Source organism: Neomonachus schauinslandi, chromosome 11 (genome assembly GCF_002201575.2).
Source record: "Neomonachus schauinslandi chromosome 11, ASM220157v2, whole genome shotgun sequence".
Taxonomy (NCBI): Eukaryota; Metazoa; Chordata; class Mammalia; order Carnivora; family Phocidae; genus Neomonachus; species Neomonachus schauinslandi.
The window spans coordinates 41964868-41986746 of record NC_058413.1 but is presented as its reverse complement, the minus strand read 5'-3'; the positions used below and the strand labels follow the sequence as shown (position 1 = coordinate 41986746).

The 21879-nt window shown below is 47.6% G+C and overlaps 1 protein-coding gene across 1 annotated transcript in view; it reads left to right on the top strand.

Moving 5' to 3' along the window:
• INSC (INSC spindle orientation adaptor protein) overlaps window positions 1-21879 on the top strand; it is a 122790-nt gene that overhangs the window by 40701 nt on the left and 60210 nt on the right. The window contains exons 3-5 of the mRNA XM_021685798.1: window positions 15035-15380; window positions 16371-16423; window positions 17622-17745. Coding sequence (XP_021541473.1) covers window positions 15035-15380; window positions 16371-16423; window positions 17622-17745 — 523 coding nt within the window. The remainder of the gene's footprint in view (window positions 1-15034; window positions 15381-16370; window positions 16424-17621; window positions 17746-21879) is intronic.

Below are 21879 nucleotides of genomic sequence, written 5' to 3'. Positions count from 1 at the left end.
GAGAGAGAGAGTGAGAGAGCACATGAGAGGGGGGAGGGTCAGAGGGAGAAGCAGACTCCCCGCTGAGCAGGGAGCCCGATGCGGGACTCGATCCTGTGAGTCCAGGATCATGACCTGAGCCGAAGGCAGTCGCCCAACCAACTGAGCCACCCAGGCGCCCCGATGATTATAAGTTTTAAAAATGTATCGATATGTCATGGAAGGTCAGTCTACCATAGTAGAGAGGGTGCTGGCTGTACATTTGAGGGTTTGAATATCAGCTCAATTGCTAAGGACATCAAAGAGCATAGCATAATCATAGCCAGACTCTGGTCTCAGATTGCCTGGATTCTTATTTCTACCTACCCAGTGTGTAGCCTTGGCCAAGTCATTTAACCTACCAAATCTCAGTTATGTGGACCTCATGGAATTATTCTGAAGGTTAAGTGAGCAATTAAGATCGAATCAAGCCCTTAGCACAGAGCCCAGAATGTAATAAACACTTGATCCATGTTAACTTTATTATGACTATTAGCAGTGAGGTCTTAGACAAATCATGTAATGCTTCTAAGCCTCTTTCTACAACCATAAAATGGGGATGGTGATCTCCAACCATCAATGTGCTGTTAGGGGCCAAAGGTAAGAGCGCTTGGTACACGGAAGGTGCTTTATTGTTGATAAGCCTCCCTGCTTGCTGGGTGGGTAGTTAATTCCCCCTGATTTAGAAACAGTTTAGGGGGCCCATTGCTTCATACTGCAATTTCTTGGTATGAGACTACACTCTTCCCTTCCCCTATTCCAACTCCACCCTGGATAATTCCAGCTTAAAAAAAAAAAAATCATTCCTACCAGTACCCTGGTATGTTGAGATGATTGTGGTTACATCTGGCTTTGTGTTTGGAATCTGCCAGACTGCAGAAAACCCAGATTTTAGGTTTTGGTCACCTTCTTCCAGATGTCCAGGAAAGCCGCCATCAGAGAACAAGGGGGTTACTCAGGGAGCAGGCATCCACTTCTCTCTGGGGCTCTGGTGAGAACTGGGAGGGCTCCTGGGAGTCCCATTCACTGTCTGCGATGCCCTCCCTGCTCCCCAGGCACGGGGGCAATCTTGACAGCATCAGGCTCAGATTCCAGTTCGTGATGGAGACTGAGAAAATCCAACTCCAGTCCTGGCCCCTGGCCCCTCAGGCTCCTTGGCCAGAGACCCTACCCTGTCCTGACTGTGGTGATTTTCTACCATGAAGGGAATGTGACTTGTTGCCAGCCCATCTGCTTTGACCTCGATTTTCAATTCCCTTCCTCTCTGTGAGTAATCAGATCAGTCGTTTGGAGTTGCAAAGGAAAGATTTCCGCAGGGAAATGGCAGCTCGAAGTTTAGGGCTGAGGATGGTTGAACCACTGGGAGTTGCAAGGTTCAGGACCAGCAGGCAGCCCCACTACACAGCGAGGGCTGCCCTTTATAGCCAGACTTTCTATGTTGGGGTCAATCAGCAAATCCAATAGGAGAGGTGGAGCCCAGGGAGCCGAGAGCTAATGACAGAGAGTCAGGCGAGCTATGCAATTATGGGATGCTCAGCACTAACTCAGTCCAAACCTTAATGAGCTGCAGTCCCTAGACTCCAAAATTGAGAAGAGCAGCTCATTATGTGGCGGCACGGTGGCCGAGGCTGGGAGTGGACTGACTTGTGGTGGGGCCATACCAGGTTCCCCAGGCCTAGTCTCCTCTCTGGGAAAGCTGGGGACGTCCTTGATGGACCTCTCTGTAAGGCCTGGGCCCCCCATCTGCTGTGTATCCCGCTTGTCATCATGCCTCGCCCTAGAACCAAGCAAAATGAGACCTAGCTCTTCCCTGCGTGGGTTTTCTATCTCACCCAGACCAGACACCCAGGAGCCAGCCTTGCTCCTTTCCCTCCTTCACTCTCACATCCTCTCCTCTCCTTCCCAGACCAGCCACTTCCTCTCCTGTGTTACTGCCAAGTTCAGGCTTCCATCCTCTCTCTGCTTTATGCCCACCAGCTCCAGGTAGGTCAGCCTTCGGTCTTGTAGTTAACCTTGCTCTGGTCCGGTTTCTGCTAACTCTCTGCACAATGAGGTCACTGCCCTGCTCTACAGTGTTTTCGGTGGCTCCAAATTGTCTTTAAGATTAAGTCCAAATTCCTAATCAAGTCCGGGTCTTTGATCACCTGTCTTCTATCTCTCCCTTTAGGCCCTTCCTGGCCACTGGGGCAGAGACACACCCATGCTTGAGTCCAGTGAAACTCCTTGGCCTATTTCTATTTTTATGCCTCTAGGCTTTTCCATGTTTGTGCGGAGGTCTTTTTGCCCTTGTCATCCTGGCCAACTCCTCTTCTCTAAGAACCAGGGCAAATGTCATTTCCTTTGTGTACATATTCCCAGGCCAAGTCAGGCCCTCTGTCTCCTGTGGTCCTCGGCCGTCGTGCTCACAGCTTCTTGATGGCTTCGTGCTGACCGTGTGGTGTTTAGTTGATAAGAGCAGAGACGCAGACTGGGTCTGACTAATGGCTCTACCACTTAACTCACCATGTGACCTCTTCTGATAGAAGTCTCCCCATCTGTAAATGGGGGCAATAATAGCTTTCTCTTTCACATTGCAGGGGCGGGCGGTGGATAAAAAAGATAATGCATAGAGAAGGCTTACAACATTGCCGGGTTCATTGCACGTTAGCTGCTGTCGGAATTACCACTAGAGTGGATTCCTGGTGCTTTCTTGCCTGTTCGGGGCCTAAGCTGACCTCTGTGAGTGCTGGAATTTTCTCCTGGTTACTTTTGTCCTCAGCTCCTAGGACAGGCTGGTGAGCAGGTACGCAGAAAGCACTAGGACATCAGGGCTCTAGGCCTGGCCCCAGCACACACGAGCTGTGGGATTTGATGGGACAGGTAACTTCTGGCCTCTGCCCGTAGGGGCCCTTTTGGAGGGCAGCTCCACACGTGGACCCCCAAGATGAAGGATCTTTGGCCTCAGAGTCTGCCCACTACTGGGGATAGAGAACCTTGGTCAGAGCCTGAGGCTTGGAGGTGGAGCGAGGGTGTGGTGGAGGCAATGGGGTCCTAGTGGTGGGGACTGGAGGCTGTTGAATCTACAGAGTTTTGCCCATAGTGTAGACTGGCTCTCGGAAAACCCTCTAGTGCTGATTTGTCTGCTGTCAACTGCATTTTCCAGAACTATGCAGAGGTACCAGGATGGCAACTGACATATTCGATCTGTGAATTCTCCTAAACGTTCCACTTTGGCAAATGCAAAGACTCTCCTTAAAGGAAGGAGAACAGAATGGGAAAGACAAAGCTAAACCCTTTTTAGTCTACACATCAGGTCCCGTGGGAGAGCTGTGAAGGTTGAGGCAGGCTAACGCTGAACTTGTGTGTGTGCGAATGCATTTATAATTTTTACTGACAGTGCTAAACATGCCATTTGGACAGGGCCCGACCTTTCCTAAAGCCTGGAGTGGCGCTTAAGCACGCGGGGGCTAGAGTGTGATGGGCTGGGTTCAGAGTCAGACCCTGCCCCTTGCCAGCGGGCGACGTCGGATAGTTCACTTTCCCTCTCCAAGCTTCGGTTTCTTTAACTGTAAACATAAGACAATGAGAATGTCCTCCTCGTAGGGTCATTATGAGAAACAAATAAGATAATACCCACGAAGCCATCCACAGGAGAGTTGGCACGAAGCCCAGCCTTCACAAAGGTTGGCAGTCGTGGTTCAGGGTTTTATCTTGCCCCTCACCCCGAGCCAGTGAGGCCGCACTACAGTTTTGGTTATTATTATTCCCACTGGATTCCTAGTTCAGTTCCATCAACATACACCGAGCATCCTCAATGTACCAGGTCCTGCGTTAGGGTGCCACGTAGGGACCTTGTGACAGACACGAGCCCTGCCCCTAGAGTCCAGTGGATGGAGCAGATGTGAACCCAGTAGTGAAGCAATCAAGGCCGGCGTCACAATGGGGGAACGACGGAGTGCTACAGACCCGTGGGACACGTGGGCCATAAGCTCCCCTCGGAGTCGGAGCAACCTACTTCGGCAGAGACACGTAGGCAAGACTTCGGGGGTGTATGGGCATCGGCAAGGTGAAGAGGAGATGGGGAGAGAGGGGCCAGCCTGTGCAGAGGCTAGGGGGGCTAGAAGTCACGGCCGAGGGGCTGAGAGAACTCCACGTGGCTGGGACAGAGGTTGGGAATGAGGGGGAAGGCAGGTCAGGGGACCATGACTCCAGGGAGGCAAGTGTTGTGAGCACGAGCGCGCGGCTGTGAAGAGGCGGAGGTGGGAAGGGGGCCCGGGGGATGGTGTGTCATCAGGTGTTTTTGCTGTCAGTACCATCATCCCGGCTCTCCTACGTACGCTGGCAATGCTGAGACACACATGGAGCCTTTTAAGAGGTTAAAAATGAGTCATTCCTGAGTTAATGAAAGGCCAGGGAATGTTAATTGGCACCCCCTTCTCCCTCGGGCACATCTAAGCTGCCTGAGTTTGACAGAGTTAACAAGATAGACTCTGAGTCATCAGAGAGTGGGCAGTTGTCAAATGAGCATACTGGCTTATTGGATTGGAAATAGTTACCTGGAGCCAAATTCATGTTCCTTGGCTTTCTGAAACAACAACGCACTCCACCGGGGTCCTGGACAGACTGGGGGGTGGGTGGTGAGGACATGGGCTTTGGAGTTAGCAGACCTGGAGTGACATTTAGGCTCTGCCATTGACCTCTCTGAGCCTCAGTTTTCCCTCCTCTGTAAAATGGGGATACTAAAGAGTGTTTCTGTGAATCCAAGACAGGGATCGTATGTGCAAGCACTTGATGCATGCTTGGCTCGAGCAAGGTACTCAAAGTTTTCTTTATAGCATGTTTGGAACTATGCTAGGTTTTTTTAAGTTGATTTTTTAGAGTGGTCAGCTCTCTTCCCTGCCTTCAGACCGTCCTATAGAAAGCCACAACCTGGAGAAATGGATGGGGCAAAGTGACTTAGTGGCATTATCCATGCCCCCTTCGCTAATTATTCCTAGTTATTAGCCTCAGGGTATATTGGCGGGCCTCATTTCCCCTAACCCATACTCCTGGAAATATCTGGAAATACCTGAAATGTAGGGATTAACTCTCTCTTACCATGTTATACCGGACAGTTTAATGAACAGAAAATGCTAGGGGACACATATATCAAAGTGCGTAGGGTGAATAATGGAAGTGGGGGTTTCTGGAAGACAATCTGAAAACTCTTTCCCGTGCTATAGCGTGGAGCAGAGGGTCTGCCCCAGAGATGGCTGAGAACACAGAGATCACACAGGGAAAGAGACCAACCCCAGCATAATAAGTGGGTGCAAGAGCCATTTTGCAGAGTCCACTGTAGGAGAGAAAGCCTCCTTCCTAGTTCTGGCATTGCCCACATGGGTCAGTTGCAAGCTAGGAACAGGACTTCTGTGAGCTGCCCAACACCACATGACATGAAGGCTCTCCACTGGCAACGTGAACTTGGAGCAGTTAGGGATGGAGAGTTGCAAAGACCTAGTGCACGGAAAGGCCCCATGCCAATGCAGCTCAGTGTGGGATTCAGGGTGGATCAGAAGCAGGGCAATGAAAACATTGGAAGATTTGAACAAGATCAGAGAAGCAACATTTCCTCTAGCCCCAAGTAGCTGGGGCCTCACCAGGGCCTTAGTGAAGAGGGGTTAGAAGTTAATACCCTAACCACACTGTAAATTATTTATAGCTTGTTGCGTAAATAATTGTGCTTAAATTAACTGTTTAGTAAACAGTTTACAATTCATTGCATAGCGAGGTTAAGTCACACTAAATGAATCGATGTGTTGTTTTTACAAAGCCCCTAGTGAGACAGCCTTCCAGGTTGGGTTGTAGAGAGGCGTAGGAGCTAGGCGGACCCAGCTGACATCTGGTGACAAGATTCCTCCGATGCTTGGGAGGAATGCTCCTCTTTATGCAGGGGAAACCTGGAGTGCTCACAGTGGCTCCCAAGACCCCTTGTGATCTAGCCTAGATCAGAGCTCACGTCCAACTCATTGTTCCCTTGCTCCAGCCATGTTGATCTCCCTACCCTTTCTCAAATAAATCAGGCATACTCCCAAGGAGGGTCTTTGCACACTCTGGTCCCTCTGCCTGGATTACTCAGTACCCATACCTCAACGTGCTCAATACTCCCACTGCCCAGAAGCTTTTGCTCAGGACTCTCTCAGCGAGCCTGACCATTCGTTGAAAATGGCAGTTACCTCCCTGCCTCCTGCAGGAACAATCTCATCCATACATACTCTAACTCAGAGAGAAATGGTCTGCTTTTAACATATTCTATCCTTTTTCATTCATTATATTTATTATTATTATATTTACTGCCCCCTGCTCTAGGGGGAGAGGCAGAGATGTTTGTTTTGCTCACCAGTGTATCCCAAGCAGCTAGAACAGTCCTCGCATGTAGTAGGCACCAAGGACTGAATGAGCATTCAGGGTGGGATTTATGTGAGTGTGTGGGCCATACACCCTGCGTGGATGCTGGGAGTGCCTGGATGTTTCTGGAATGAAGTGCTGCGTGAGGACAGTCCAGAGAGAGGGACTGGACTCCAAGGAAGAAATGGGCCCACTGGGCTCAACATGCCTCATACTGAGCTGTCTTCTGAACTTGTTTCTCCTGTCTGTCCTCTGCTCAAGTGAAAAATCGGGGGCTCATCTTTGTCCCTTTTCATTCATCATCTGTGTGAATCAGTGTCCAGTATCCAAGATCTCGAATGACTGTCCTCCAACATGCTGGTGCTGAGGTCACTTCCTGCTCACCTCATACTCGAAAGTCATTTTGGCTGAATATAAGGTCTTTGGCTCACATTTTATTTCTCTATTAAAAAAAAGTCGCTCTACTTTTTTTTCTAGTATTAAGTGTTGCCCTCACACACACAAAAAAACCAAACTGATGATAGCATAGTTTTTTTTGTTCCTTACAAGTAACAAAGGATTTCCTGTCTTTCTTTTTAAAAGTCCAGTAATCTTACTAGAATATGTGTATGTTTGCTTTCATGTACAGAGTATGCCTTTTCAATATATAGTTGAAACAATATTTTTTTTCCAGGAACATTCTCCCAGCTCATAGCTTTTCACATGTATTTTGTTGCTGTGTTTTGGGTTCCTCCCTAGGGAACTCTCTCTCTCTCTCTGTTTTTTAAGTAGGCTCTGCACCCAGCATGGGGCCCAAGACAGAGCTTGAACTCATGACCCTGAGACCAAGACTTGAGCTGAAATCAGGAGTTGGATGCCCAACCGACTGAGCCACCCAGGCACCCCTCTCGGGAACTCTTTTTTTTTTTTTTTTAAAGATTTTATTTATTTATTTGACAGAGAGAGACACAGCGAGAGAGGGAACACAAGCAGGGGGAGTGGGAGAGGGAGAAGCAGGCTCCCTGCAGAGCAGGGAGCCCGATGCGGGACTCAATCCCAGGACCCTGGGATCATGACCTGAGCTGAAGGCAGTCGCTTAACCAACTGAGCCACCCAGGCGCCCCCTCTCGGGAACTCTTATTGTATGTTATGTTCGATCTTCTTTGCCCATCGTAAATCTTTGTCACTTTCTCACAAATCTATTTTTATCTTTCTTCATTTTTTAAAAAATTTAAAACATTTTTTTTCTTTTTTGCATTTGATTTTCTTAAGGCATTATCCCACGTTTTCTTCTTGTTTAATCTTGTTTCAAAGATGACATTTCCTGTTTATGTCTAATTCTTTTCTTAAGATATCTCCTTTCTGAGGTTTTGTGTTTCTCTTTCACATCTTACATCATTTTTAAAAATTTTAAATTCATTTTGAACTAGTACATTACATTTCCTTCTGTTTTGTGAGACTATTTTCCTGGTATTTTCTCATTGTAGGGATATTATTTTATTTATTCTCTTTTTAAAATGATTATGCATGGGATGAGACTTCAGTAATTTTTTGTGTTGCTTATTTTTACGTGAAATTAGTTTTCATGAAGTTTTAGAGGGAGGCGGGGTGCAGGGAGGCTATTCTCAATCCATATAGCTCCAGCTTTGTTTTTGTGTAAGGTTTAAAGTCGGGTGATCTGCTTTCTGAGAGTTCCAACTCCGCTACCACCCCTTCCATGGATCGCTCACCTTTGTCTCTGAGGTCCCGGTCCTGCTCAATTCTGATTTTGCTCCCAGAAATTTCTTCTCCATATGGCACTTTGTTAGAGAAGAGATTCCTGCTGGGTCAGTTTTGAGAATTCTTGGTAGATGCCTGGCACTCACCTGATATTGGAGAGGGAAATCCCCTTCTAGTTCAGCGACTATTCTTGAATGGTCATGCTATGTTTTCCAATAAATACCCAGTGACTATGGGGGCGGGGCTCTCCTCTCTCATATTCATCAGACACCACCCCACTGCTTCCTCCTTCCTCTCGGACAGATGACTCCTAGCAGGTCTTGTAGCTGTGACTGGTCAATCCCCACCTGCTTGTATGTCGAGGTTTGTGGGGATATTTTATTATCTAGTTTTGTTGTAAATTTTATCCATAGGGTTTTGGCTTTGTTATCTTTGTGGTTTGTCAGTTTCTCATGTGGGGATTTAGAAAGATTTAAAAACTGCTGTCCTGATGGCCATCTTCCCAGAATTTTCCTTATTTCTCTACTCTGAAGTAATTAAATTCTGATGAAACAGCTGCTTTAGTTGAAACTTCTCTAATAACAATTAACATGTATAATACTTCCTGTCAGGCATTATTCTAAGCAAGTAATATACATATTTGCATATATGCATATGTATGTATATGTAGACAGTCACTTCACTTAATAATCACAAAAAGCCTAGGGGCTGGGTACTATTATCATTTCCTTTCTACCAATGAGGGAACTGAAGCACAGAGAGATTGAGTAACTTGCCCAAAATTATGCAGATAGCAAGTTGCAGATGTGGGATTTAATCCAGGCAATCCAGCTCCCGAGCTCACGCTCTGATGGGAACAGTGTTACCCCACAGAAGCCACATGATGCTTAGAAGACGCAGTGGCATGCTTGGCTCTGATGGTGGCATGATGGCTCCCAGAAGACACAGCAGTAAGAGAAGAAGTGGTGACTGTGAGCAGCTTGAGATATTTAGTGGAGTCAGACAGCATGAGAACCCTCGGAAGGAAAGGTAGCCATGCTGGGTGGGCCTGGCAGGACCTGACAGCCAGGGTAATACCCAGTGTAGGGGTGCTAAAGGAAGAAAAGATGACAGATTTGGGGGGAGAATCTCCAGTTGACCTTTGAACCACCCACCCCCAACACAGTGGAAAATCCACATGTCACCTCTGACTCCTCCAAAACTTAACTATTAATAGCTTACTATTGACCGGAAGCCTTACTGATACCATAAAGTCAACTAACACATCATTTGTATATTACATATATCCTATACTGTATTCTTACCATAAGGTAAACTAGAGAAAAGAAAACGTTCCTAAGAAAATCATAAGGAAGAGAAAATACGTTTACAGTACTGCACTATAAATATCCATATGTAAGTGGACCCCGTGCAGTCCAAACCTGGGTTGTTCAAGGGTCAGCTGTATATGAGATGAACTCTGGAGACTCCTGGAAATGCTTGAGATGTGTGGCGCATGGTGTTGGGATGAGAATGAGGTTGGGTTACATTTATTTATGTCTGTCTCTCCTCTTAGATGGTGTGAGTGTCCTGAGGGCAGGGACCAGCACAAAGCCTGGCACATGCCCAACATCAGTAGTGCTTCAGTGAATCAGGTCAAGCAGGGACTGTCTGAGAGGCACTGCTTAATGTTTTAAGGCTTACTGAACTGGGTGAGGATATTTTGTGTTTGTTGCTGGTGCCCTATGGGGACAGGCACTTCCCGTAAGAGCTAAGATCTCCCTTTAGCCAGCCCCCTCCCCCAGGACTTGAGTATCTATATCCACACCTTACCATTTGCCTGGAAGTTCTGAGAATTGGGACAGTGGTTGCGAAGGACCCAAGCTTTAGGCAACCAGAGTGCTGCTTAGTGGAGTACAGGAATGTTTGAAAAATGACTTGTACAAAAGGTTTCTCTGAGTCTGCTGACATCTGCTCACGTAGTTCTATTTACTATGTAAGTTTTTATTATGCTGGCTTTTGTGGAATGTAGTTGCTTACCCAACTCTTAAACTCGTACCACACTGCAGGGAGCTCATCTACACTTTGTCTGACGCGCCAGCCAAAGCTGGTATGCACGTCTCCTGAAACGTAGTTCAGAACAGAGGATTGCGTGAGTTCAAGGGCTTCCTATGTGTCAGGCCAGAGCACTCATGCTCATCTTGTAACACCCCTACAAGCACAGAAAATATTTCCAGCTGGTGTGGCAAGGCTTACAATCCATGTTTCCCAGGCAGTTTCTGGTTTACTTGATCGCTTAAATATTTACTGATCCCTACCATGTGTTAGGCCTTGTGCTGAGTGCTGGTGATGCTGAGAGAGGTCAATGCCGGCCTTTGAGGGTACCTCAAAGTTGGTGGAAGAGAGAGACAGGTGGAGAAACTGTAGAGTGTGGTCAGTAGGTAGATAGTCTTTGGAATCAGGTTGTCTGCAGGGAGCTCTGACTCTCTTAAGTCATATAAGTCTTCTGCACCTCTGTATTTTCATCTGTAGAATGGAGACAAGGAAAGTGTGCACTTAATCAGGATATTGTGAGCATAAAATAATGCATGATAATGATACAATCCTTGGGGTACTAGAAGGGTCCAATAAATATTAATTATTATTCCTGGTGGGTTTTGTCTACTTTCCCTTTTCCTCTGCTTTCAGAATTGCTTTTCATCCAGTTCTCTATTTTTTTAAATGCTAAACACAATTATATTATAGTCTCAATGGTTTAGTTGTAATTTGGGCACACTGGGTAAAATCAGGCTGGGTGGGAGGTATATATATTCCTTGAGCAGCCAACCCATCTTCCCGTCCACCTGCTGGTGGGTCAGAACCTCTTGATGTCCTCCTGGCCCTATTGGAGTTGGCCCTGGACCTAAGGGGGTCTGCACCTGCTTGGTGGGGCCTGAGGCCTAGGCACTGAATGAGGTTAAGAGGAGGCAGGGATCTATGTACTTACTAATCTGCTCACTTTATTCTTCTTAGTATGTTTGTTTGCTCCTTGGAGGAGAAAGAGGAGGTATTTGTTTAAACAATCTCTAGAAATAGAAGTTATTTTAAGCTTATTCTTAAAGAAAACCAGATTCTGCTTTCTCCGAAGGCGCCTCTGTCTGTCCTCGCCTCTGTGGCTGTTCCCCTGGAAGGCGACTCCTGCCACTGGGCAGCCAGGAGTGGGTTTGGCCTGAAAGCAGCGAATGCATCTCTGGGGCCCGGGATCCTGGCCCACCCTGTACCCCAGAGCTTTAGGCAGAGCCAGTGGCTCACAGCTTCCCTTCTGCCTCCTGTTGCTCATAAGCAGCCCCAGAACTCTTTGCTTGGGAAAATTGTCCTTCCTGTCTCCCTGTGTTAAGGCTGTCTCATCTTGCTGTCTGCTTCTTGACGTCTTTTTTTTGAAGGGTTGTTAGAGCGGGAAGCAGCAAAGCAAAGAGGTTAAGAAGTTAAGAGTAGACTCTGGAGTGAGAGAGACCAAAGTTTCAATGTGAGTGCAAATACTTTCTACCTGGGTGATTTTTACCTCTCTCACCCTGGCTTCCTTATCTGTAAAATGGGAATAATAATACTACTAACTCAGACACTTGTCTTGAGGAGTAAATTAAATAATTCCCGTAAAGCACTTAGCACAGGGCTCAACATGTGGCATGTGCTCAGAAACTTCTAGCCATTATGATGGTAATTATTGTAGGTGCTGAAGCATTCCATGGGGGAAGGACAGCAAAGAGAAGTAACATTTTTGAGCATTTCTTTATGCATGCAATGTCCTAAGTCCCTCACATTCACCATTTAATGTAATTCTTTCATCTATCTGGTATGGAAGGTTCTATTATAATCTTGATTTTACAGGTAAAGAAATTGAGGCTCAGAGAGGTTAAGAAACTTACTGAAGAGACTAATGTATGTTGTTAAGAAAGTCAGGATACAGGTTATCCTGGTTGGGGAGTGACCAGAAGGGGGCGCAAGGGAGACTACCGGGATGCTGATAATGTTTCTTACCTGGTTCCTGGATACGTGAGTGTGTCGACCTTATGAAAATTTGTCAAACTGCAGCTTGATATTATAATTTATTCACCTTTATGTGCATATGTTTTTCAATAAAAATTTCAGAAAAAGGAAAAAAAAAAAGCAGCAGTAGCTTGCCTTCAGCCACACAGATTATAAGTAGCAGAGCCAGCTCTTTATGCTCCTGCATGCTAATGTATAAGCCTTGTTGGCCTGGGCCTGTGGAAGCTTTTCTTATGCTCAAGGCCCTTCCTTCCACAGTAGGCTGTTCCAGCCCCAGGGAGCTCTGGTTCAAAGCCTGTTTAGGCAACTAAGGAGGGAGCAGGATCATTATGAGGCATCTGAGGGCCTGACTCTGCCCGAGGGAGCCTCCCTGATGCAGGTCCAGGAGGCCTGCCTGGGATCAGCCATTGGTGGGCTCCAGGGCAGATCATGGGGCCAACTGGAAGACAAAGCCAACCTAGGCTTGCCATGTTCCTTTCCCCTGAGAAAACAACTTTCATCCCCTAGCCCAACTGGGGACTCCCTTTCCTTCTACTTCCAGGTTCTCTGAGGAAGCCTCCACTCCTGGCTCCTTAGCTAGGTTCCTCCTACCTGTCTGCTGGAGCTTGGATTGCTCCAGTGGACAGCTCCAGTGGATGGTACATTCTCTAGGTCTTCCTCCCGTGAGGCTCATGACACAAAACCAGAGAGACAGCCAGTTTCAGCCTGGGCTCCTGTTTCAGGAAGAAGCAATGGAAATGCAATTCTTCCGGGGGGGGGGCGGGGGTTGGAGTAAGGAACCCTCAGGCCTGTCAGCTGGATTCTACCTTTCTCCCCAGAACCTCATTTCTTTAAAGAAATGTTCAAATTTTAAAATAGTTTTAGATTTACAGAAAGTTGCAAAGATAGTACAGAGTGCTCTTGTAGGCCCCCCACATACCCAGTTACCTTGATTGTTAGCATCTTCCGTGAGCATGGTACATTTGTTACAACTGAGGAACCATTATTAGTCTGTTACTAGTAACTACACTCCGGACTTCATTTGGCTTTTACTAGTTTTCCACGAAGGTTCTTTTCTGCTTCAGGATTCCACCCAGGAGATCCTGTTATAGTTAGTCATCACATCTCCTTTGTCTCCTTTGGTCTCTGATAATTTCTCAGTGTTACCTTGTTGGCGATGATGCTGGCAGTTTTGAGGAGTACTGATTAGGTATTCTGTAGATTGTCCCTCCACCGGTCCCTGAGGCCTTTCCTGTGATGAGACTAAGGTTATATACTTCCTATCAGAAGTACGGTACACGCTGTCAATATGGCTGATGAGCAGTGAGGTTCATTTCGATCACTTGAGTAGGATGGGGTTATGTCAGGTTTCTCCACTGCAGAGTTACTTTTTCTCCATCCCCTTTCTATACTCTTTACTTTGGGATTGAGTCATTAAATGCAGCCCACGCTCAAGGCCCACCCCAGCTGTTCTTAGTCATCGAGTTTATCTGATGCAAGGCTTATAAGCACACACAATCATCGGACGATTTGCGCAGGTAGAGATACACCAGCTCCAAGCCAGACATCCAGACACTGGCATACTGATAATACAGACAGACACCTAAATGAGTTCATATCTGCAAACACAGACACTCGCAGGCCCAAATAACGCAGTTACTAGAGAAATCAATAGTTTTGTCATTCCATTTCTCTTAGCGGCCAAGTGATAAATCAACTAGGATTTTAATTAACACAGCTTCTGAAATCCCACTTTCTTTCTAGTTCTTAAAGGTCTTAAAGGACAAGAATGGAGTGTGCCTCTGTGCGAGCTGGGGGTGGCTGGGGCGGCAAAATGGTGAGTCTGACATCTAATCAGGCCTCCCAGGAAGGGCTCAGGGGCAATTTGGTGGCACTGATCCCCTTTGGCTCCTTTTGTGGCCTTTCCATGGCCCTTTCCATTCCAGGCCTGAAGAAGCGGGTGTGAGTGGGTCCCGCCCAAGGGGTCCAGAGCTCTTCCCCACCCAGCACCACAGGCTTCCTGTGTGCCGAGTGCTGGTTCTCAGGCGCCGTGATTTAGCAGTCTTGCAAGCCCTGTGTTTGGGAGGAGGGAACAGCCGAGGCCCAGGCCGCCACACCAAGAGGCAGCAATGTAACTTGCCTCTGCTATTGACAGAAGAAGGAGGAAGGATCCTAGAAGGAAAAAAACAACAGCTGTCCACTGCAGTGTTCACAGAGTAAATGAGTCAGTGAGCGAGTGACTAGTTCATTTCCTGCTTCTTAGAAGCTCTTAGGTCAGTTTGCTTCAGTTCTCTGTCTCTAGAACATGATGATCAGATGTTCTTCCATTTTCTCTACCCCCTTTCTAATCATGTTTGTCTTGGGCCACTCTTTGTGAAAGCACTATTTTAAAAAGTTTCACACACGGGGCGCCTGGGTGGCTCAGTTGGTTAAGCGACTGCCTTCGGCTCGGGTCATGATCCTGGAGTCCTGGGATCGAGTCCCGCATCGGGCTCCCTGCTCGGCAGGGAGTCTGCTTCTCCCTCTGACCCTCTTCCCTCTCATGCTCTCTGTCTCTCATTCTCTCTGTCTCAAATAAATAAATAAAATCTTTAAAAAAAAAATAAATAAATAAAGAAATAAAAAGTTTCACACTCTATGACCACATAGCGGTACCATAGCTCCTAACGACATAACCAGTATTTGATATCGAGGCTATTTCTGTGTTCTTCTTCTTGTAAGTGTAGTCTGCTAATGTGCCAGACTTCATGGCCTGCTGTTTGTCTGGTCATCTGCTTCCAAAACTTCTGTGCCTCAGTCTTATTATCTGTGAGCTGGAGTTAATGGAAGATCAGAGGGTTAAGGTAAGTGAGCGCAAGAGACAGTGATGAGCATATGGTAGGTGCTTCGCAAACATCAGATGGCCCGAAATGGAAACCTTTGGAAATTGTGGTGTGTTGACAGCCATTGTGATGCTGTTCCCCGGCTGCAGGCTGCACCTGATGCAGGTGGACTCGGTCCAGCGCTGGATGGAGGACCTGAAGCTCATGACCGAATGTGAGTGCATGTGCGTCTTGCAGGCGAAGCCCATCAGCCTGGAGGAAGATGCACAGAGTGACGTCATCCTGGCTGGTGGCCCTGGCCCTGGAGACCCCCTGCAGCTGCTTCTCAAGAGGGGCTGGGTCATTAGCACTGAGCTGCGCAGGATCGGGCAGAAACTCGCCCAGGACCGCTGGGCACGCGTCCATAGCATGAGTGTGCGTCTCACCTGCCATGCCCGCTCCATGGTCAGCGAGTACAGCACTGTCAGCAGGAGCTCCTCACAGGAGATGGGCCAGGTCAGCTGCCCCAGGATGGACATGGGTGGGCACTCGGAAGGGGGATGCCTTCTAGAAGCGTGGGTCCAAAGTGTGTGGAGGTTGAACTTTTCCTGCCCCAGCGCCTCCCTCCACTTCCAAAAAGCAGGGAAGATAGTAAGGACCTTTACTGAGTACCTACCATGTCCTAGGCATCGAGCTAGGTGTTTTCACACACCCATCTCATTTAACCTGCACTAGATGCGAAGCGGACAGAACCACTGCGAGAGGCTGTACGGTGGGGCAGTGCACCCACTTTAATGCCAGACTGTCTGAGATCAAATGTCAGCTCTGCTGTGTGACCTTGGCAAGTTACTTACCTTCTCTGTGCCCCAGTTCCATCACTCTGATGAGTATAATAATAGTGCTTTTTTCATAGATCTGTTGTGAGGACTACCACGTTATTACATGTAAAACATTAAAAACAGTTGCTGAACAAATATTAGCTAGTGTGATGTCCTCACTGTATTGATGAGGAAACAGAAACTCGGAGAGCCTAAGTAACTTGCCCAAAGTTATACAGTGAATTCAGTCTAAGTCTTTCTGATTCCGAAGCCCATGATTTGAAATCTTCTTTTCCAAGCCCATAGTGAAGCACTGAAAATCCCCTTGTTATTGTGTTTCTTTCTTTTGGCATTCACTTCCCAGCTTACTGCTTTACCCTTTTCCTTGCTCCACTTTGCAGACAGTAAACTTCTGTTCATCCTTTGCAGCCCAGCCCAAATGCCCCTTCCTCTCGGAAGCTTCTCAGATCCCCAGCATAACTAAGTGCTTGGTTTTCTTCTTTGAGCTCCCAAAGAAGCTGACGATGCTGTCTTGCCATCCATACAACACTGTGTTATGGTTGATGTGCCTGTTTCCAAAATCAGATGATTGGATTCTTCATCTTTATATCCCAGAGGGCGCCACACAAAAGTCAGTCCTCAGCCAATGCTTGTTGAATTGAATAAACTTTTTCTGTTTTTTCTACAGACTGAGAAACTGCTAATGGAGAAATGCTCAGAGCTCTCAGCGATCACAGAGAGGTAAATCTGGATGCTGGGTGAGACTGGACAGCCTGTCCTCAGGCAGGGGAAGGGGCTGGTATCTTCTTCCAGAGGGAGAGAGCGAGTGGAGAGGCCTGGTGGTGCTCTGGGACTTTCCTTTTGCTGACTTTTATCAGCAACCTGGAAAGACTCCCTTGGGATTTTCTGCCCCATTTTCAGGCCCTAGAAAGAAAGTGAAAGAGAAGAGGCCCACGCATAGGTAAAAAGAGGATTATTGAGGGTTAATAAAAAAGAAAAGGTTTCCTGTAGCTTTGGGAAGCACCCCCCTCCCCCGATCCCTAAAGTCAAGGCAAGGTGAAAGCAGACACTCACACCCGACACTCACACCCGACACTCACAGACACATAGACAAGGATTTCACAGACACAGTTGCCCCTACATAGATATATAAACACACACTCATATATTCACAGAAATACACTCACACTCTCTTCTCTGTATCTCACACACATAAACATACATATGTTTACACTTAGACACATACAGACACTCATCCTCACATGTATTCACACCCAGGTGGATGTTAACACTCTCCCTTACTCTTTCTAGCCCCCATGCCCTGTAAGAGAAACATGGGACTTGGCACCCCCTAGGACCCCCATGGGGTCTTTGGTCTTTGGCCTTCCAGTGGAACATTCTCAGGCCCTAGGGGTAAATTTAAACCTGACCCACCCCCTGTTTTTCCTACCTGGGGAGAAAATTTTTAAGGCTCCTTTCTGTAGACAGCCATTGTAAACAGCCATTTCTTCAAGGGTCATGACTATTCCCATACATCTTGCATGTGAGTACCAGCCTACCTGGCAACAGCAGCACCCCCCTCCCCCCGCCCCAGCCCCGCAGCTCCCACACCCCATCCCTAGACCCTGGTGCAATGACGGTGGATTCTCTCATCTAGAAGCCCGGAGGTATGGATTGGACCACTTTCTTTCAGACTTTCTTCCTAGTGACCTGGACTTTTAGCTCCCATTTTGGCCAGCACTTCTCTGAACACTAGGAGGCCAGAGGATGAGCTGGTTATGGAATATTCCATCTCTGACTCCCCTGGAGCCGATGACGTCTCCCTAGGCTCCTCGCACACCCGCAGGCCTGCGGCAGGCCCAGATCTGGCCCCTGCAATGGCTCTGGGCTGAATACCTGCTCATCCCCGTGGCCCATGCCATGATTTTTTTTCCCCCAGGTGCCTCCAGGTTGAGAATGAGCATGTCCTGAAGTCGATGAAGGCCTGTGTGAGTGAGACCTTGAGCACGCTGGGCCAGCACTTCGGCCAGCTGCTGGAGCTGGCCCTGACCCGGGAGGTGCAGGTCGGTGTGGGCTGGGCTGCCAACAGGGGCACTTGCGTGGACTCCTGGGGTGGGGGTGGGGCAGAGGCACGCGGCCAGGCTGGGGGAAGCTCTGATGTGCCTTTCTCGGGGGACACCCTCCTCAGGCTACCAAAATGAACCCTAGCACCTAGCAAACAGGATTGTTAGAGCTCGAGGCTTGCCGAGTTAGCCCAGATCTGCATTTTCCAGATGTGAGAACTGGAGCTGAGAGAGGGAAGAGACTTACCTAAGGTCACAGAGCGAGGCCGTGGCAGAAGCTGGCATTTCCCAACTGTACTTTCAGCATTGTCCCTGACACCTTAAATCTCTGTAGTTATTGTCCATAGTACACACAATGGATCCGTATTGTCCTGAAAGACTTGAGACAGCTGTGGGGAACAAGCCAATTCCAGAAATCCGGCAATAGAAAAGAATCTAGAAAGGTCATATAGTCCAGCCCCCGCCTCTAAGCAGGCTCGTGCCTGATTCTAGAAAGAACGAGGGCTTTAGAACCAGATAGATCTACTTTCAAACTATGGCTCACTGTGAGACCTTGATCAAGTGCCTTAACGTCTCAAAGGCCTCATTTTCTTCATCTACAAAGTGAAAACCTTCCCCAGAAGAAAAGTGAGAGGATTAAGCAAACAACATAGTGTGGGTTAAATACATGTTATTTCCCTCCGTTGCCTTTTCCTATTTTAAGAGCCTCCCAGAAAAGCAGATTCCATAAGGTTTTCATTATGAAAGGTATTTACATGTTATTTATAGTTACAGAAATATTGTGTTACATTTTTGCCATTCTTTTCCCACCACCAAATAAAAGCCTTCCACGAATAGCAAGTCCCTTCCCCTATCAGCTTCTCTCCAGACTCAGCCTTTCCAGGGAGCCCAGAGTTTTCCTTTTTTCTCCTTCCTGTGTGTCTGGCTCATTCTGGCTTTTCTGACCTGGCTCACCTGCTGGTCAGTGCAGCTGGCCCCACGCTTTCTCACCCTGCACACCCCCCGCCCCCGGAGATCTGCAAGAGGCCGCTCTGTCCCAGGAGCCTGGGATGAGGGGAAGGAAGGGCCAAGGGCTGGGCTGCTGGGGCTGGCCTTGGAGTTGATGTGCAGATGCTGACTGACGCGTGTAGGCTGGGTGGTGGCTCAAGCTGGGGCTGGTGTCCCAGACTGAGCTCTCGAGTCCCAGAGGGTCCCTGTGGAACATGGGGCTGAAGTGGATGGAAAAGCCAAGGGAGTGAAGAGCAGGGGTATTGAAGATAGTCATGAGAGGAAGGGGAGACTGGAGGTATTTTTGAGCAGGGGTACAAGTGCCAACTGATGCTTTTTATGAGACTTTTGCGCCCTTTTGCCTAGAAATATCAGGTTCAATGAAAAGGGCTAAACTTGAAAAGTAATGTTGGATTATAAACAGAAGCCAGCGGGTTTGGAAGTAGTCAATCTACCAGGAGGCAATGGGGTAGGGTGTCGTTTCCATGGTCTGGGTCAGAACCCTGGGGAAAGCTCCCTGGGCTCTGCCTGGAGCCTGCCTGGACCTTGTGGGCTATGTAGCTGGTTTCTTGGGGTTGCTGGGCCCATTTCTGGTTTTTCCCTCATCCTGATCTTATTCACAGTGGAATTCCTGATCTGGTCCTTCTGCTTGCCTGGCTAAATCCTGCCCATCCCTGGGTCTGACCACCTGGGTCATTTGATGCTTGCCTGGGAGCTGAGCTGGATCAGCTGCTCCTCTCTTAGAATTTGGCCCCCCTCCCTGGGTGGCTCAGTCAAAGCCTCTGCCTTTGGCTCAGGTCATGATCCCAGGGTCCTGGGATCAAGTCCTGAATCAGGCTCCTTGCTCAGCAGGGAGGCTGCTTCTCCCTCTGCCAGCAGCTCTCCCTGCTTGTGCTCTCTCTCTCTGACAAATAAATAAATAAAATCTTAAAAAAAAATTTGGCCTCCCGTTGGCCTCCCTCTCCTTGTCTGCCCTGCATATTCCTTAGCTTTCTGATAAGCCCTCTTTCCTCCCAGCTTGCACCGTTGTGTCTGCTATGCCCTCCTATTGTTTGGGCTCCCTGTGCTCATAATACTTTTTGGCTGATCTTTAGTTGTTGTTGTTTTTTTTTTTTAACATATATTAGGATGTTTCCAGACAAATGGCAGTGATATAAGGAGATACATTGGCTGAAGGCAAGGTGATCTGTGTTCAGCGTTGTAAGCATGTGTTTCTTAAACTGGTGACCTAGTACGTTCTATAGGATGTTAATAATTATACGAGGATCCCATATTTGAGGTATCCTGACATAAAGGGACTTAAGCCTATGTCCTTGCATCGGAATTTTTCCTATGATGTGCTCTTCTGCATTGAGAGTCTTCTAAAAGGTCTTCACACATTCATAGTATTTCTCGTCTGATCTGTAGCTTCCATAGACAGGGATTTGGGTTTGTTTTGTTCATGGGTATATATATCTAGTGACCAGGATAGTACCTCTCCTACAGTAGGCACTCAATAAAGACTTATTAATGAATGAATATTAAGCAGTATGTTCCAAACTTAGAGTCACAGCAAATCTTTTTTATTCTTAAAGCACCTGATCACTTATTCTGGGATGCTGGCCTTTCAGGAAATGCGATTTGGTCAAAACATTTTTTGCACTCAGGAGGCTCTTGAGCAGAGGAAGAGTGCTCTTGCCACCTCCCCACCCCTATCCCCACCACACACAAAAATAATCCATGATAGAACAATGCTTACGATGAGGGCAGCGACAATCTAGTGCTACCCTGCACTGCTGTGCTCCATCTTGGAATGTCATGTCCAGTTCTAGACCCCAGATGCATCACTGGCAATGGCTGTGCTCCGAGGAGGCTCCTGAAAGAGTGAGGAGAGGCTGAAGATCAAGGTCTATGGGCAATAGGTGGAGGAGCAGAGGATGTTTCGTCCAAGGATGGACACTCTGCCACCTCCAGCATTCTGTGTTTGGGGACCCTGAAGGGAAGAAGGAGCTCAGGCCAGCAGCCAAATCTAGAGGACATTCTATGGGTTAGGGCTAACAACAGGGCTGCCCTGCAGGGGGCCATGGTCAGAAGTCCCCGTCCCTGAGCTGGCCAAGCCAGGCCCAGAGGACATTGGCAGGAGATGAGTGAGTTGCAAGGTCTCTTCCAGTCTTGGTAGTATGGCATTCTATGGACATGGGAGTGGTGGGGTAGGGGACTGAGCGTGGAGTTTGAATGCATATCAGGGTTCATATCCCACCAGTTCTACTTACTGGATATGCAGACTTGGGCCAGTTACTTCCTGTCCTCACCTCTGCAGTGGGTTGTCATTAGGATTAAATGAGATACCCCATGAGTAACTGGTGGCACTCTTCTAACTGTGTCAGCTGCTTTCTTCACTCGAGTCTTGCTCTGCCTTAAGAGAAGCTCACAGCACGCTTTGCTAAAAGAGCCCCCTAGTCACCTAATGAATCATGTATTAAGATAATTTAACTACTTGGCGGGTATGGAAAAATTTAAAGTTTAAATGTTAGGAGCCACCAATAGGAAATTAATGAACATTGATGATTAATCTATCTGGGAATAAAGGATTAGCTATGTGGGAGGTAAGAGAAGACTTAACTTAGAAAAATTGATTTACTCAAAAATGACTTCTAGGGGACTCTCTATTGAGTAAATTGGCTCTCTCCTGTACCTTGAGTCCTTGACTCAGCTTCATGTGGGTAGGTGTTATATTAATTTATCCTTTTATTCCATCTATTACTTCTGATTTTAGTTTCAAATAGCATCTTTAGTCTAATAAAACTGATTAGGGAATGCATCTTTGGCTCTGTGGCTAAATGAACTAGTTAAAACTTGATCTCACAGCTAAATTTCCCCTTCCTGTCCTAGGCACAGCTGGTCAGCCTCAGGCCTCACCTGAGGGACAAGCACCTATCTTGTGACAGAGCTCAGACCAGAGGGACGCTTCCTAAGAGAAGAGAGACAGGTGCTAAGCTGAACATACTCAGTTCCTTCCTTCCAAACTCACAAACTCATCCCTACCTTCTTGGTAGGGTGACATAGAAAGGTAGGGAGTGAAGTTAGCAGAGGTGTGTTGCTGAAATCCCTACCTAGGGAACAGGAGTAGTGGGGACCAAGTACTACCCCTTAGTAGTTGACAATTCC